The sequence below is a fragment of the Vombatus ursinus genome, unplaced genomic scaffold (assembly GCF_900497805.2).
Source record: "Vombatus ursinus unplaced genomic scaffold, bare-nosed wombat genome assembly UNPS02014818.1, whole genome shotgun sequence".
NCBI classification, from domain to species: Eukaryota; Metazoa; Chordata; class Mammalia; order Diprotodontia; family Vombatidae; genus Vombatus; species Vombatus ursinus.
The window spans coordinates 18,395,665-18,411,201 of record NW_020954596.1 but is presented as its reverse complement, the minus strand read 5'-3'; the positions used below and the strand labels follow the sequence as shown (position 1 = coordinate 18,411,201).

The window sequence follows — 15,537 nt, the reverse complement described above, 5'->3', positions numbered from 1 at the left end:
CCCCCCCCCCAGCTTCTCCGCAGCTCCCCTCCCTTTCACCACCCCACCCCCTCCCCGCCCGGGTCTCCTTTGTGCTGCTCTCGCTCCTCCTGCCTCCTCCGGGTCTGCGCCCTGAGGACTGAGGCTGCGTCAAGGCGGAGTAGCGGTGCTGCTGCTGCTGCTGCTGCTGCTGCTGCTCTGGACGCTGACATATCCTTATGCACTGTTACTGAATTAGCTCGGGAAGGGGAAAGAAGGAGAGAAAAACACCAACAAAAGGAATCTGCTCTAGCGATATCCACCAGCCCTCCCCAAGTTCAGCGCCCAGCTCCTCCTCCGCCATTGCTGCGTGTGTGTGAGCTTGGAGCCCAAAGCTTGGAGAAGCCACGCTAGATCCTCGGGGGGTAAGTTCAAATCCCACCCCCCTCCAACACTGAAGGGACTTTTAGGGCTTTTCTTGGGAAGGAGAGGACAGGGTGGGGTTGAGGTTGGGAGGGGTGCAGAAAAGGTATGTGGGGGCGTCCTTTCCTAAGCAATGGTTTGGGGCGCAGCAGGGATGGGGGTTCGGGAAAGGACGGGACGCTGGAGCTTTTCTATGCTCCCTGAACCCCCTAACATCGGAACCAGAGGGTTGACTACTGCAGAGATCAAGCTCCTAAGGGTGGGTGCGTGAAGAGGGAGCAGGACTGAGAGATCGAATGGACAGATCTAGAAAACGAAATGGGCAGAGAGGGTTTGGGGAGGAGAATGGAGAGGGATTTGGGGCAAAACGCAGCTCTCCAACCTTTCGTGGGTTTTGTGGAGCAGGACGCAGATACCGAGACCCGACCTCACCCTTGTGGAAGGTGAAGGCGAATGGGGGCAAATGTCCCCCTGCCTCCCCAACCTCACCTTAACCATCCAGCAGTGACAGTTTCTTGCCTGGTCTCCCTCAACCCCTCACCCGCTTTAGCTCAGCTTTCTGCCAGGGTGGTTACATTCACCTCGTGAGTGTTTGGCAGGGCAGCCTTTGTGGCCTGGTTTGCAGAGAAGCTGCCCGGGTGCCAGAGCAGACTTTTTTAGGGCATATAGATCAGTAGGTCACATCTTTTGTTATACGTGTCACCAAAACCGGGGGAGTCTTTTTGTGAAGTGCGCCTGGCCCAGGTTTGCAGTGATGCGCGCTGTCCCCTTTGGTTCCGCAGGTACTGCCTTTCTCTCAGAAGGATGGTGAAACTGGGGAATAATTTCGCTGAGAAAGGCACAAAACAGCCCCTGTTGGAGGATGGCTTCGACACCATCCCCCTGATGACACCCTTGGATGTCAATCAGCTGCAGTTCCCTCCTCCAGATAAGGTACGTTCACATTCTCCAATGCACCCCCTCCCCAGGCTCACACACCCAAAGCCCAGGCACAAAGCTGTAACAAAAGAATGAGCTGTGGGCTGGGAAAAGCCAGGGACGCCAGCCAGAGAGGTCTTGTGGAAATAGAACTCTTTCCTGTTCAGAAGGAAATCGAAGTGTCGCCAATAGTAACCCCATTCATTGTAAGGGATACAAAGAGATTGAATTCTTTGGCTTTCTTGCCACACCTTCTCTCCTTAATACTGTCATAATTATTCAGCTAATTTTTAGAATGTAAAAATGCAGAGCATCATATCTACCCGACAAAGTAGATATGTTTGCCTTTTATTCTGCAAACCTTACATCTGCCTTTTATTCTGCAAACCTTAAATTGCTTACAGAAATAGGAGGGGCTATAATTAGTATTACACCATAATGTTGTATTAATAAACAGGAGGCCTGGGTTAGATTCCCAGAACCCACACTTATTAGATATGTGACCATGAGCAAGTCACATATGATCTTGAGTTTCTTCGATGGTAAGCTGGGCATAATGATTCTTGTACTGCTTTGTTCACAGAATTTCCCACCTTAAGGTGCAAAAGAAATGTTAGCTATTTCTAGCAAAGAAATTTTACAGTTATTTTTATCTGTGAGGCCAGAGTAATGGCCAAAAGGAATTTAGTTTGACCCTTTAGCTGGGTCCCCATTCCGAGATTATATGGGAGAGCTCCCCTTTGTGTTGTGGTTCTGACTACAGTCAAGGTTTCAAGGGTTCCAGAGATGCTTACTCTTATAATAATGACACCAAAAACTCACATTTATATAGCACTTTATTGTTTAGAAAGTGCTTTCTTTATAACCTTGTGAGGTATGATTAATATTGAACTCTCATCTTTTTGGAGATCCAAGCCTTCATCATTCAACACCAGCTGCCTAGTAGAGGAGGAGGCAGTGGGATGGAGAGCAGACAGGACAGGGTTTTGAGTCAGGGGACTTGAGTTTTAATTCTGACTCTCCTACTCATCACCTTCCTGACCTTGGGCAAATCCCTTAATCTTTCTGGGCATTAGAAGCCCTCCCTGCCCACAACCTGCAAAGTGATTCCTTGCTGATAAAATGAGAGGCTTGGTCTAATGGGGATCTAAGATCTTTTCCAGATCTAAATCTGTGATCTCATGAGTTGTACCCGGATATCCAAGTCAGTACATCCAAAACCAAACATTATCCCCTCCTCCCCAAAGTTACCCTTCTTCCTAATTTCCTATTCCTTTTGAAGGCACCACCATCTTTCCAGTCACTTGGATTCTCAGCCTCCCTCTTTCATCCCCCTCCCCTCATGGTATCCAATTAGTTGTAAAGTCTTGTTGATTTTATTTCCACAATATCTCTCACATCCATCCATCCCTTTTTCTCTGCTCACACAGCCAGCCAGTACACAAAGAAAAGTCTTCATCACTCCATTTCTGAACAATCTATACTAGTTGGGTCTCCCCAGATTCATGGCTTTCCTCTTTCCTGAGCTGTCCTCCCAGCACCTACCCAAACAATTTTCCTAAAACATCAGTTGGACCAACCATATTGCTGCCCTGTTCAAGAACCTTCAGTGGTTCCTTATCGTCTCTAGGATAAACTAAAATCTCCTATGTTTGGCATTTAAGGCCTCTGACACTTTGACTTCAGCCCATCTTTTTGGACTGATTTCCCAGTACTCTTCCCCATACGATCTCTGTTCCAGCCACCCTGGCCAACTGTTGTTTCCCATATTGACATTTTATGACCCCTCTCTGGATAGCAAGATTGGAATGATCTTATTTCTTTCACCTCCTATTGGAATCAATCGTTCCATTTAAGGCTCAGCTCAGGTGCTACCTCTTAAATGAGGCCTATCTTGAGCCTCTCCTCCATAAGAATTATTTTTATTGACTCTATATATTTTGTGTTGACTTGTCCTAGTACATGTTGTTCTACCCTAGTAGAATGGAAGCTCCTTGAGGGCAGGGACTGTTTTTGCATTTATATCCCCAGCATCAGGCACAATGCCTGGTGCATAGTAAAGGTTTCGTAAATACTTGTTGAATTGAATTGAATCGAATCCCCATTTTACAGCTGAAGAGAGTAAGACTCAGACATAAGTGATAGGATATGACTGATCTCTGCTGGTGCAGGGCCCAGGGCCAAGGGACCTCAGCCTACTCGGTGGATTCTCATTGTTCTTACATTGATTCTGGTTTTTATATAGAATGAACTGACTGTGCCAAGTACATACAAATACCCCTTCCCTTGTAGATAATTTAGAACAAAATTAGAACCTTCTTTTTCTTTTTAGCTTATTTCTTTGTTTGAATTACCTAAATAAGTTTGAACAGATTCTATGACAATAATAGTATATCTTTGCATAACTGTTTTATAATTTTTTTCCCAAAGTACTTTTACAATGAGAGGCATTGTGGTATAGTGTCAGTCAGTCAGTCAGCAAGCATTTATTAAGCACCTACTGGATGCCAGTCACTATGCTAAGAGCTGGGGATGTAAAAAAATGCAAAAAACCAACCCCTGCCTTCAAGGAGTTTACAGCCTGCTGGGGGAACTCACAATCTAATTGGAGATAAAGTGGATGATACAGTCCTCAGCTTGAAGCCTGAAAGACCCGGCTTCCAGTCCTCCATCAGATTCCTATTAGTATTATGAACCTGGGCAAAGTACTTAAGCTCTCTAACACTCAGTGAGATAATTTATTCAAAATGCTTTGCAAATCTTAAAGCGCTGTATGAATGTGAGCTGTTCTTGTTGTCATTATTGTGTCTTTTACCCCTTATACATAGACCCAGCCAATTCAGCAAATTCAGGTGCTATGCAGGGGGCTGTTTGATCTGTACATTGTGAAGAAGATCCAGCCTATGGCCGGGTTGTAGAATGCATAATAATAAAAATCCAGGAATGTGGCCCCTGACCTGGAGAAGTGCTTCAAAGAAAACCTGAAATGAGATTGAGCAATGTTATAGAAGTAGATTCACCGAAATAGTGGTTCTTCTCCTGTGGCTCGTGGCTCAGGTGGGACCATCTATGTGATGCTAAAGCAAGGTCTCCAGATGTTACCTGGAGTTTTAATTCAGTGGGGGGCTACTACCCCAACCTAAGTCTCTTCACAAAACAGTCATTAATTCGCTAAACAAACCTAACACTAAGGTCTTGAAGCCCTGCCTCCCTGCCATTCCCTCAATGGTTTATAATATTGTTCCTTTGGAACTGATCACCCTGCTCGTGGCACCTAACGCTGGGCTCTAATGGAACCAATTATTGACATTAGGTAGGGAATGCCTGTCATGGGTTAATGATGCTTTTGTAAAATGACATGGGTTTGCGTTGTATTATGCAAGGGATGACTGCAGCCCATTTTAAATGTAACAGTTTATAGTTTATATGTCACTTTGGTCACAGCAAACCTTTGTGGTAGGCAGGGTATTTATTACGCTCATTTTCTAGGTTGGCTTACATGATCTGTAAGCTCTTTTCCTGTTGTGAAATTCTATGGATGCCTGACCCCCAGTAGGTCACATTAAAAAAAAAAAGTTAAGGAATTTTGGAATTGAAAGGATCTTAAAGGTCACGTGTCTAATTCCCTCATTTTGTTGATAAGAAACTGATACAGAGGCCCGAAGAGACGACATGATTTACCCAATTGTAGCTAATAAGTGGGGGAGCCTTGACTGGCACCCAGGCTCTTGTCTCTGAGGCTGGGGATCTCTGTATTCTTCTACATTGTCTGATTCAGGAATTTACCCATCAGTAATGTATATTTAATGAGAGGGATGTGGAGGGCAAGAGAAGTATGTGTGAATTCTTCTTTTCTTGGTCAGAGGTTACATTCCACTCATAATAGTAACACTGGGCCTATCCCTTGAGAAAACATAACATACTTTCTCAAAAATGAATGAACTCTAGAACAGCTTTGATATTTTTCTCCCCAAGACTGACCCTTCAGTATTTTGAATCCCTTTGGGAGAAAACTGTCAGCAATTAGAATATTCAGCTACTTCTTCAAATTTCCCACAGTGCTTTGCTCTGCCCTCTCTGGTACTCTTAACTCACTCTCCCTGGTAATTGTATATATCAGTGGTATCAAAATCAGATAGAAAATGGGGCCACTAAACTGGACATAAGGATCCCTTTGGGAGCATATTGACTTAGAAAAACATGTTTTGACATTACCTTGTCTTTATTTATTTTGTTAAATATTTCCCAGTTACATTTTAGAATTCTTTTTTTTTTAATGAGACAATTGGAATTAAGTGACTTGCCCAGGGTCACACAGCTAGTATCAAGTGCCTGGTCTGAGACTGGATTTGAACTCAGGTCCTCCTGACTCCAGGGCCCGGTGCTCTATATACTGCCAATTACATTTTAATCTGGTTCACGTTGCACTCAGAAGTGGGGCAGGCCTCAGAGCCTGTGGATCCCATGTTTGACACTTCTGGTGTATGTGTTCTCCCCTTCCCCCTACCACCCCACCTTGCCCCCACACCTTTGATAGATTATAGCATCATATATATTTTTTAAATTTTTATTAATTTATTTTGATTTATCAACAATCACTTCCATAAGCTTTTGAGTTTTAAATTTTTCTCCCCCTCCCTCCCCACCTCCCTCCCCAAGACAGAGCGAAATCTGATATAGGCTATGCATATATATTCCTGTTAAGCATATTTTCACATTAGTCATATTGTAAAGAAGAATTAGAACCAATAGGAGGAACCGCAAGAAAGAGGAAACAAAACAAAACAGAGACTTGAGATTGTCTAGTAATTTCAACTCTTCAACTTTAGAGATGAGGAAACTGAAGTTCAGAGATATTAAGGGATTTCCCAAACATTGCATAGGTAGCAAATGGTAGAGTCAGGATTTGAACCCAGATCTCCTGTCTCCTGAGCCAGAACTATGCATCGCTCTGAGAGCTTGGGCTGTATGCGTCTATTTTTGTATACTTAGTGCCCATTACAGGGACTTGCCCATAGTAGGTGCTTACTAACTAGTATGTTGAAAATAAAGATGGATTGCTGGCTATGTAAGCAATCATTAAGTATTTTTCACAATGATTTCTTTGACATGTTCTATCTAAGATACCTGGGATCTCAGAAAGAACATGTGCCCTGTAAAGACTTATGATCAAAGAATCATAGATTTAGATCTGAAAAGAATTCGGGGAGCATCTGGTCCAACCTCTGAATTTTACAGATGAAGAAACTGAGGTCTGGAGAGGTTAGGTAATTTGCCCAAGATCAGACAGGTTGTAAGTGTCAGAGGTTGGATTTGAAACCAAGGCTTCTGATTCCAAAATTGGGATGCTTTTGCTGCACTGTGCAGTGAGAAACAGGACCTCTCTGGGACTTCCTTAGGTTTTCAGAGAATAGCAGGGCCTTTCTTCAGACAGCTGTTCGCCTTTCTAGGTGCTCAGGTGCCTGCCATCTGGTGACCAGGTGCCAGACTTAAACAATGAGCAGCTCCCCTTGCCTGTGGGGCTGAACTGAGATTGCCTTAATTCCTCTTCATTTCTCAGCTGTGACGCTCAGAACCAAAGGAGGAACAATCCAACCTGAGGCAGGCCGATTTTTATCAGGTGATTCATCTCAGCATCTTCCTCGCCTTGGGCTGAGCCAGACGAGCCTCTCTGAAGACTTTTCTCCTTAAAATATCTTGAGGTTTCAGTCCTGTTGATTTATTTCAACCCCAAAGCTGTTTAGAACAAGATTAGGTTGTGCCAACAGGAAAAACATTGGGATTCCCAAGAAGTGATGCTTATCATTTCTCTCCCCCTCCCAGCTCCTAATGGTGCCATCTTCCACTTACCTCTCCTCCTCCTATCCCCAATCCAGTTGGTGGTCAAGTGTCCCCATTATGTCCCGAGATGGAGTGTCTTTTCCATCTGCTTCTTCCTTTCCATTCCCACTGCTGCTTTGCCTAGAAGCAATAATTACCTTTTTCCTGGCCTCGGGCAGTGTAGCTTTTTCTATGTTAAGATTGTGACATTGGAGTACCATGGCGACACCCAAGAGGTTGGATATTCTTGTGGGTGGCCTTGGCTAGTCCTTGAGGATTTGGGGCCCAGCTATTTTCATCTAGGAGAGGTCAGGTTAAAAGGAACATCCAGGGGAAAATTTATACAAGGAAAAATAAGTCATAGGAGAGTGGCTCAATGATTAGGAGGTGAGACTTGAGTGTCCTACCAGATTGGCCTTGGAGCTGGGAGACAGTTTATGGGCGAATTGTGTGTATTTGAGTGTCAAGCTTTTGATTTTTTTTTCTTTTCTGCCAGCTAAGGAGCTTTCTCATTTTCCTTCCTTCTCTGCTTTTTTCAGACCTAGCTCCTTGAGTCACCTGATGGGGGTGGGAATGATGGAGTGTACTGGCAAAGGGCAGAGCCCAGGAGGATCACCTGATTTTCTGGTACCCCAGGGATGTCTCTGCCAAGAGATTCACTCCTTGTCCTTGGACTGTCCTGTTATCATCTGTGGGAATAGCATGCTTCCATCACCTGGAGCCTCTGCTGAATGGGCAATACTAGAGTTAAAGTGAATGTTTATATTGGTGGATGGGAAAGAAGGAGGGGAAGGCAGTCCCTTGGTGTGAGTATAGATAGACATATTGTGCTTTGCTAATTCTTGTGAGCCCTTGTGGTTTGCTCTGAAAGTCCTCATTAGTTCAAGGGTAATTGACTATATACTCAAATGACTCCCTCCCTCCCTCTCTCTCTCTCTCTCTCTCTCTTATTAATGCAGACAGAACTTTGTAAGAAAAGCTAGACTACAGCAGGTCAGTATTGCTGCAGCTCTCAGGCACCAGCATTTCAAGGGTATTTTGGGGGAAACAATGATAGTTGTGTTAAAAATATAATTTTGATTTGCACAGTTTTACTATTAGTTCAGTAAGTATGATTTCAGGGGAAGGTACAGGGAGTTGGGAATCAGACCTGGGCTTTCTAACTCTGACTTTGCCATAGACTAGCTATGTGACCTGGGTCACTCACCATCTCTGAGCCTTAGTTTCCTGATGTGTTACATGTATAACATGAACAGAAGGGTGGGAGGGGTAGAGAGACTTGATGATTTTAAGGTATCTCCCAGCTCTCGAAGTCTATGGATCTAAGATACCAGGGCTTTAATAATAGCTAGCATTTATATATCATTTTACAAATAACATTTCATTTGATCCTCACAGCAACCTGGGAGGTAGCTGTTCTTATTATCTTCATTTTACAGATGAGGAAACTGAGATAGACAGAGGTTAAATGACTTGACAGTAAGTGTCTAAGGATGGATTTGAACTCAAGTCTTCCCAACTCCAGGTCTAGTACTCTATCTGCTGTGCCAATTCCACTTGGTAAGAAGTTAGCCAGAGAAAGAGAGAGAGAGAGAGAGAGAGAGAGAGAGAGAGAGAGAGAGGGAAGCCATTTTTTTTTAACTTTTCACAGTTGGGAAAACCAAGGCATTTGCTCAGAGAGGATGTTGGCATTCTTATTCTCCTGATGCTCTAAAGAAAATTAAATTCTGAGCACCTCATTTCGTGGTTACAATTATGACTATGTGTATCAGAGTCATCATACCTATTTATCTATTTTTATCTTATTATTAATATCTTGCTTGTCTGTTGTCTTTTTTCCTAAGGTGGTGGTCAAAACTAAAACAGAGTATGAGCCTGATCGAAAGAAAGGGAAATTCCGTACTCCCAAAATAGCTGAATTCACAATCAGCATCACAGAAGGTGTTTCTGAGAGATTTAAGGTAGGTGTCAATCATCTGATTAATTCCACAGTGATTTATTGAGCATCTGCTCTGGGAAGGCACTTTGTAGGTGCCAGAAGGAATACAGAGAAGAATCAGATCCATTCCTTGCCCTCCAGGGGTTTACAGTCTAGTTGAGGAGACACGAAAAAGTGATGCATGATTAGCTACCTTCCCGTCTTGTCATACAGGCCTCCAATGGATGACATATTTTGTACCACTCTTTGAAAACATGCTGTAGGTGACTTAAACCTACCATGCAAGTCTCCAGTGTCCTTTGGCAATGGAATCATAATTTTAAAAATTTAGACATCACTTCCCAGCAGCCCTCGAAGAGGTGTCTGATGGCATCGTGGAGCTAATTGGCAGAGGAATTGTACAGATAAGTTGTATGAGAATGCAGAGGAGAGAAAGCTCATGTTAGAGTAGATTGTAGTTGGATAGGAATGGAGGAAGTGAAGGACATTTCATTAATGTATTAATTAATGAGTCATGGTAGCATCTTCCCATGCAGAAAATGGAATTAAAACAAAATTTGGGTTAATTTCAGTAAAGGAATTGGGGGCAGGAAGCAGCAGCATTGATTGAGTTAATTGGTCAGTACCTTGAAATTGAGAAGTCCATTTTTCCTCGTAAATCATGAGTAATAGGGAAAATGAGAATCAAATGCCTGAGTCAGGAAGAGAAATATATACCTCATTGGGCAGAGGCTTTGCTCTGTTTCTCAGTCATAATTTCATTTTTCCTTGGATGTGTAACGATTTGCTTTTCTCACAAGAAAGATGCTATGTAAAGGCCTGAAGAGAATAGCTCAGGGAATCTCAATGGAAGACAGAAACTACATACATGCCTTTGAGGTCTACCCAGATTTCCATTGGTGTTGCAGGAGTACTTTGTGCCTGAATGTTACCTTTAGTGTTATTTTATTCAAAGGAATTACAACAAAAATGGATTTAGCATATGCAGAGCACTGTTCTAGGCACCAGGGGAGATAAAAAGTCTTTTCCCTCAAGAAATTTGCAGATTAGTGGGGAGATAAGACCCCAATACAGATAGCTATAATGTCTAACATTACATGACAAGTGTGTGAAAAAGAGGCTTGTGTGGGATACCCAGAACTAAACAGAAGGTTTGGTCAGGCTAGCAAAGGATAGAGAGGAGTTATCACCTCCATCCCTCTGAGGGACCTTCATGGCCTGAAGTGATGGGAAGGTCACTTTAGATGACTCTTAGGTTCTGCTACCTGAGAGGCAATGGACAAAGTGGGCCATAGAGACTGAGCTTTCTTTGCTGTCTTCTTACCCCTAATAATTTGTCTTTTCAGACCATGTTGTTTGTTGGGACTTGTTGGAAAAGAGGGTTTAAAAAGTGAGGCCCATATAACCCATCTTTCCCTCCTCTTCCTCTTCATCTTCTTCTTCTTCCTCTTTTTCTCCTCCTCCTCCTTCCTCTTTCTTCCATCTTTCTTCTTTTTTTTTTCCTGATTTCATGTTTTCTACCTTTTCTGCCTTTAGAAGCCCAACAGCCATCCATCTACATGTATTTATTGAGTGGCTTGCATTTATAGTTACACAGTAAGCTGTGGTTATAAAGTGGGCTTTACATATGTTATCTTATTGGATCCTAGCAAACATTCCAGGAAAATGGTGTAAGTAATAATATTCCAGGGGCTCAGATCACACAGCTAGTAAATGGGACTCAAGCACAGGGCTTTTGCCTTATGAGATATCTGGCATATTTGAAAGAGGTTATTGAAATTGTACAACAAGTTAAGTTGTTGACCTAATTGACTTTTATTAGGGCAAACATTGTCAGGCCAGTTGGAGAAAGCACATGAAACAATCCCATGACTTCCAAAGTGCTTTGCTTTTGCTACCTGGAGTGTGGCTTTCTACACTTCACTAGACCCGGGTGGCTGTTTTAACTAAGAATGAGAGGGCATGTTTGAGGTTGGTGAGGCCTGGGAAGACTTCAGGGAGCAATCATTGCTGTAGAATAGTAGAATCTTCAGGGACTTCAGAGATCATCTCACTTAATCTGCTCAATTAACAGACCAGGAGGCCAAGGTTTGTGACTTGTGATTAAGTGACATGCCCAGAGTCACCCAGCTACTGAGTGACAAGGCTGGGAGAAGAGCCCAGGTCTCCTGACACTGATTCCAATAGGGGTCCCTCCCTCTTTACTGCTCCTGACTGCTTTGAGGCTTTGGCTCTGGTATTTTATTGTGACACTGTGAAGGGACCTTGGATTAATTTTACTTGGAAACATTTATAAATATAGGAAACCTTCCCTCTAATAGTGATGGGGGTGGGGCAAGGAAGACAGCAGAGAGAGACATTTTATTGCCTTTTCACATCAGGTTTTTACTAAATGGAGCCATTATGCTTTAGGAGATGTAGTTTGACACGGGGTCCATGTGAATCTCTCCACTCCAGTTGGCCTCCAATGCCCGATGCCTCATGGATCCATGAAGGTGACCTTGAGCTCTTACAGGCAATGCCAACAGAACACAAGTCCTGCCAGGTTTAATCAGGTTGGAATGGCTTGGAGGATGGGACCATTGAGAGAGAGAATGTCTGTCGTCTGAGGACCAGCTGAGCTAAGTTTAGAGGGGCTCATCCTGTTACCAGAAGGTTCATACCAGAAGTTGATTTTTTTTTTTTTTGGCCATAGCTACTTATGAAAATGGTAGACTAAGTTGTGGAGGAGCTAGGCTTAATATTGGTAGCAGAAGGCACCCCTTTCCCCCTCCTCCACTCCACTGATTAAATCAGTGTTTTTCTGAAGTATTAGAGTAGATCTGAATCCATGAAAATAATGAGACCTATTAATTTATTTTAGCTGCTCTGTGACATTGCAGTAGATTCGGGGCCATCGTGTGCCCTGAAGTCAGAGAAAATGTGGGGAAAAGTTTGTGTAACTACAACTCAAGGACAGAAATCAAGGATATTGCAGGATTTTAGAGTGGGAACAGCCATAAGAGGAGGTCATTTCATTTTACGGATGAGGAAACTGAGGTGAAATTAATTTCAGTGTTAAGCAAATCTCCTTTCTCCCAAGCTTGAGCTGTCTCCATGAGACCTTACCTTCGCTTCTCTTTCTGTACATATAGTGGTAGCTTTTTCTTTCTTTTTTTTTTTTTGCCATTAATCAGTTAGTTTTCCACTTTGGGAACAGTACCAAAAACTCCTGATATGGCACATATGGCATAAATGGTGATTCCCTTGTTAACTTTTTATCTCTGGCTTTTGAATACAAGAAATATAATCTTAATTTTGGGGCATCTGAACAACAAATAAAGGAACCATCTCCCTCGTGGAGAGCCATTTCTAATTGTACAGCAGAGCACTTAGAAAACTGGCCCTGAAGGCACATCATTTGTCTGTATCTTTGGATGGCACACTTTTAAAAAAAATGTCTTTTGGATATAATTTTATGATGATCACTCTGGGATTAATCCCTGCCTACCAGGTTGCTAGGTTGTGTTGCTAAGTAACTCCTGCATCAGAGAAAAGGTTTCGTAGGATTTTGTCTTGGGGGAATTGCAGGATGCATCACACAGCAGTGGTGGCTTTATATCCAGGCTTCTGAAGAGGTTAACAGCAATTAAGGAAATGGTAGTTTAGTTAATTGAAGATATATTTTTGTTAAAAAAAAAAAAAAACAAACAAGCGCAGAGATATTTCTCGAATGACCAGAAATGTTAAGAAAATTTAATACTGACCCAACAACAGAGGGCATTTGTAAGGGTGCTTCAAGCTACCCCTTTCCTATCTTAAATTATTGATGGTAGCTTATAAATATACAGATGCAAAGGGGTAGCAGTCTGGGGTTTTCTCCAGGGTCTTTATTATTTGCTAACCACTGTGCTCCCAGGCTGCCGTTGCCTCTAAGAGCCAAAGTACTATCCTTGCCGGGAAGTTAAATATTTGGTGTAATTATAAGACGTATTATTTACCTGGTGGCGACACTGGCTCGCATGCATGACGAGTTTCCCAAACTAGTCCTCTGACTTTCTGCTTGAAGTTCAGCGTGAGAGCCTGGAAAATGTTTCGAGGGACAAAATGACATTTACTTGACTCATATGGCTGTGGATGCTGCAGTGAATATGTTAGTTTGACTCCTGTCAGAAATGATTTTGTGGTAGGTTTGTATCTTTTGGAGTCCTAATGACCTTGAATGTAATGTGTGCTTGCCTGTTCTCCTCTCCAGCACCACCCCCTCCTCACCTGCTAATAATAATTCCCTTGGGCATTTCAAGAGGCGTTTGTTAAATATTTATAGAGGATGATACCATTTCTTTGGCATTTAACAGTAAGGAAGACTTAATGCTGTGGTGCTTCAAAGTCTTATATACATTTTGATATCCTGAATAACCTTCAGTGTTCATTCGCCATGCAACTCATTTTGTGTTCCGTCAACTGTGTTAAGCATTGTACAGAACGTAGCTCTTGAGTCCCCGTACGGCTGCAGATCAGCAGCGTTCCAGTTCTCACTGCAGAAGGGAGGTTGTTAACAGACTCAGATTAAGTGGACTTGAGTGAACTGCCTTTTGGGCACAGCCATGGGGTGGTTATCTAAAATATTTAAGAATTCATAATGTTTGATGATGGCAGACACCTTTTCCAAAGACACGCTTTATTGGGTTACTTAGCAGGAATGCAGAGGAGTGTTGTACGAAGGAGAGTAGACTTTATGTATGGACCATGTGACCTTGGCAAATCACTGCCTCCTCATTTTCTTATCTGTAAAATGGAGATGGTAATACCTGCACTACCTACACAGCAGGGTTGTTGTAAGGAAGGCACTATTTAAACTGAGAGGGAAGGAAGGAAGAAGGAAGGAAAGGGAGGGAGAAAGACAGAAAGAGAAAAGAAAGGAAGGAAGAAAAGGAAAGAGGAAAGGAAGAAAGGAAGGAGGGAGGGAAAAAGGAAAGAAAAAAAGGGGAGAAAGGGAGAAAGAGGAAGGAAGAAAAGAAAAAAGGAACTAAAGAAAGTGAAAGAAGGAAAGAAATAAAGGGATGAAGAAAAAAAGAAAGGAAGGAAGAAAGGAAAGAAGAAAAGGAGGAAGGGAAGAAAGGAAGGAGGGAGGAAAGAGAAAAGGAGGGAAAAAAGAAGAAAGTGAGAGAGAAAGGAGGGAAAGGAGAGAAGGAAGGAAGGAAAAAAGGAAGGAAGGCAAGCAGAAAATGTATTAAGCGTCTACTCTATACCAGGCACTGTGTTAGGTCCTGGGTATTCAAATACAAATGCAAAGTAATCGCTGCCTTCTAATAGAGACAATGGATGTAGAGGAATGGGGGCTAGGGGAAGGAATTTTGATTTAGGAAATCACAGAGATCGTGAGGTGAGTTGGAACCTAGAACTGTCAACTGTCACACACTTCCCAGTAGCAATGGTAATATTGATTTGATTAATGCTCTCAGAGCAAATGGTGGAAAGTGGGACTGGGGGCCAGGATTGGGGGTGGTCGTGGGAGGGGTTGGTGAAGGGCAGTGTAGATCTGTGGCATATCTGTACTTAAGAACAACAAAGAGAGATAGAAGAAGAAGGAGATTACTGGCAGGCACGGCCTGGGGGACGTGCCTCGGTGCAGAGCTGTCTCTGGTCCGTGATTGGGGCTGGAGCGTGTGACTGCTAAGGCAGGGGGAGAAGAGGGCATTAACTCTCAGTCAGTATGAGAAGGGTCTTGAGGCTTTCAGCCATGTTATATCAAATGCTGAGTTTAAAGATTAACAAAGACCAGACGGAAGCACCGTTTACTCGGAGGGAATCCTAGGTGGAAAGCCCTGTTTGAATTCAGGCTGCATAGCTTTAAATGGGAGAAACCAAAGTCTTGTGGACACCACTGCCCACCGAGGCAGTGCACTGGCCCCACTGGGGCTTGTCCCACAACCAGCACCTTCGTCATCCCCCAAGCCCCGGTCCCCTCCGTGGAGCCTTTGCAAGGTCACCATGGACTTGGTTGATTCCACCGGGATAAAGAATGCCAGCTGTTCCTGTAGAAGGTAATGAAGTCCTAAATCTTCTTAGTCTTACAAGCCAGTAATTATTCATCAAACACCAAGCTTCCTTATAGCTTTCAATGTTGGCAGCATAATACAGAAGGCGGTTTGGTGTAGGAGAGAGGGCACGAGCCTGACGTCAGGATGCCCACCTTCAAATCCTGACTTTATCACTAACTTGCTTGGTGACCTTGGGCAAGTCATTTGATCTCCCTTGGGACTCAGTTTCTTCATCTGTAAGATGGGGAGAACTAGAATAGATGTTCATTAAGATCCTTTCCTCCTTTAGAATTCTGTGAATTAGCATGCAGAATAGGGGGTGGGGACAGCAAGGTGATATGATTTTCCCTGGGCTCACTGCCCCCCTAGGGATGCACTTGTTTCAGGGTAGTTTGTTTATCAAAAGCAGAACCACAGACGTTAGAGCTGGAGAGCTAGAGTATTAGAGATCCTCTA

The 15,537-nt window shown here is 43.2% G+C and overlaps 1 protein-coding gene across 1 annotated transcript in view; it reads left to right on the top strand.

Moving 5' to 3' along the window:
* The first annotated feature begins 85 nt into the window (after nucleotides 1-85).
* NSG1 (neuronal vesicle trafficking associated 1) overlaps nucleotides 86-15,537 on the top strand; it is a 44,442-nt gene continuing 28,990 nt past the window's right edge. The window contains exons 1-3 of the mRNA XM_027836251.1: nucleotides 86-383; nucleotides 1,164-1,314; nucleotides 8,964-9,080. Of these exons, the coding sequence (XP_027692052.1) occupies nucleotides 1,186-1,314; nucleotides 8,964-9,080 (246 nt within the window). The 5' untranslated portion in view covers nucleotides 86-383; nucleotides 1,164-1,185. The remainder of the gene's footprint in view (nucleotides 384-1,163; nucleotides 1,315-8,963; nucleotides 9,081-15,537) is intronic.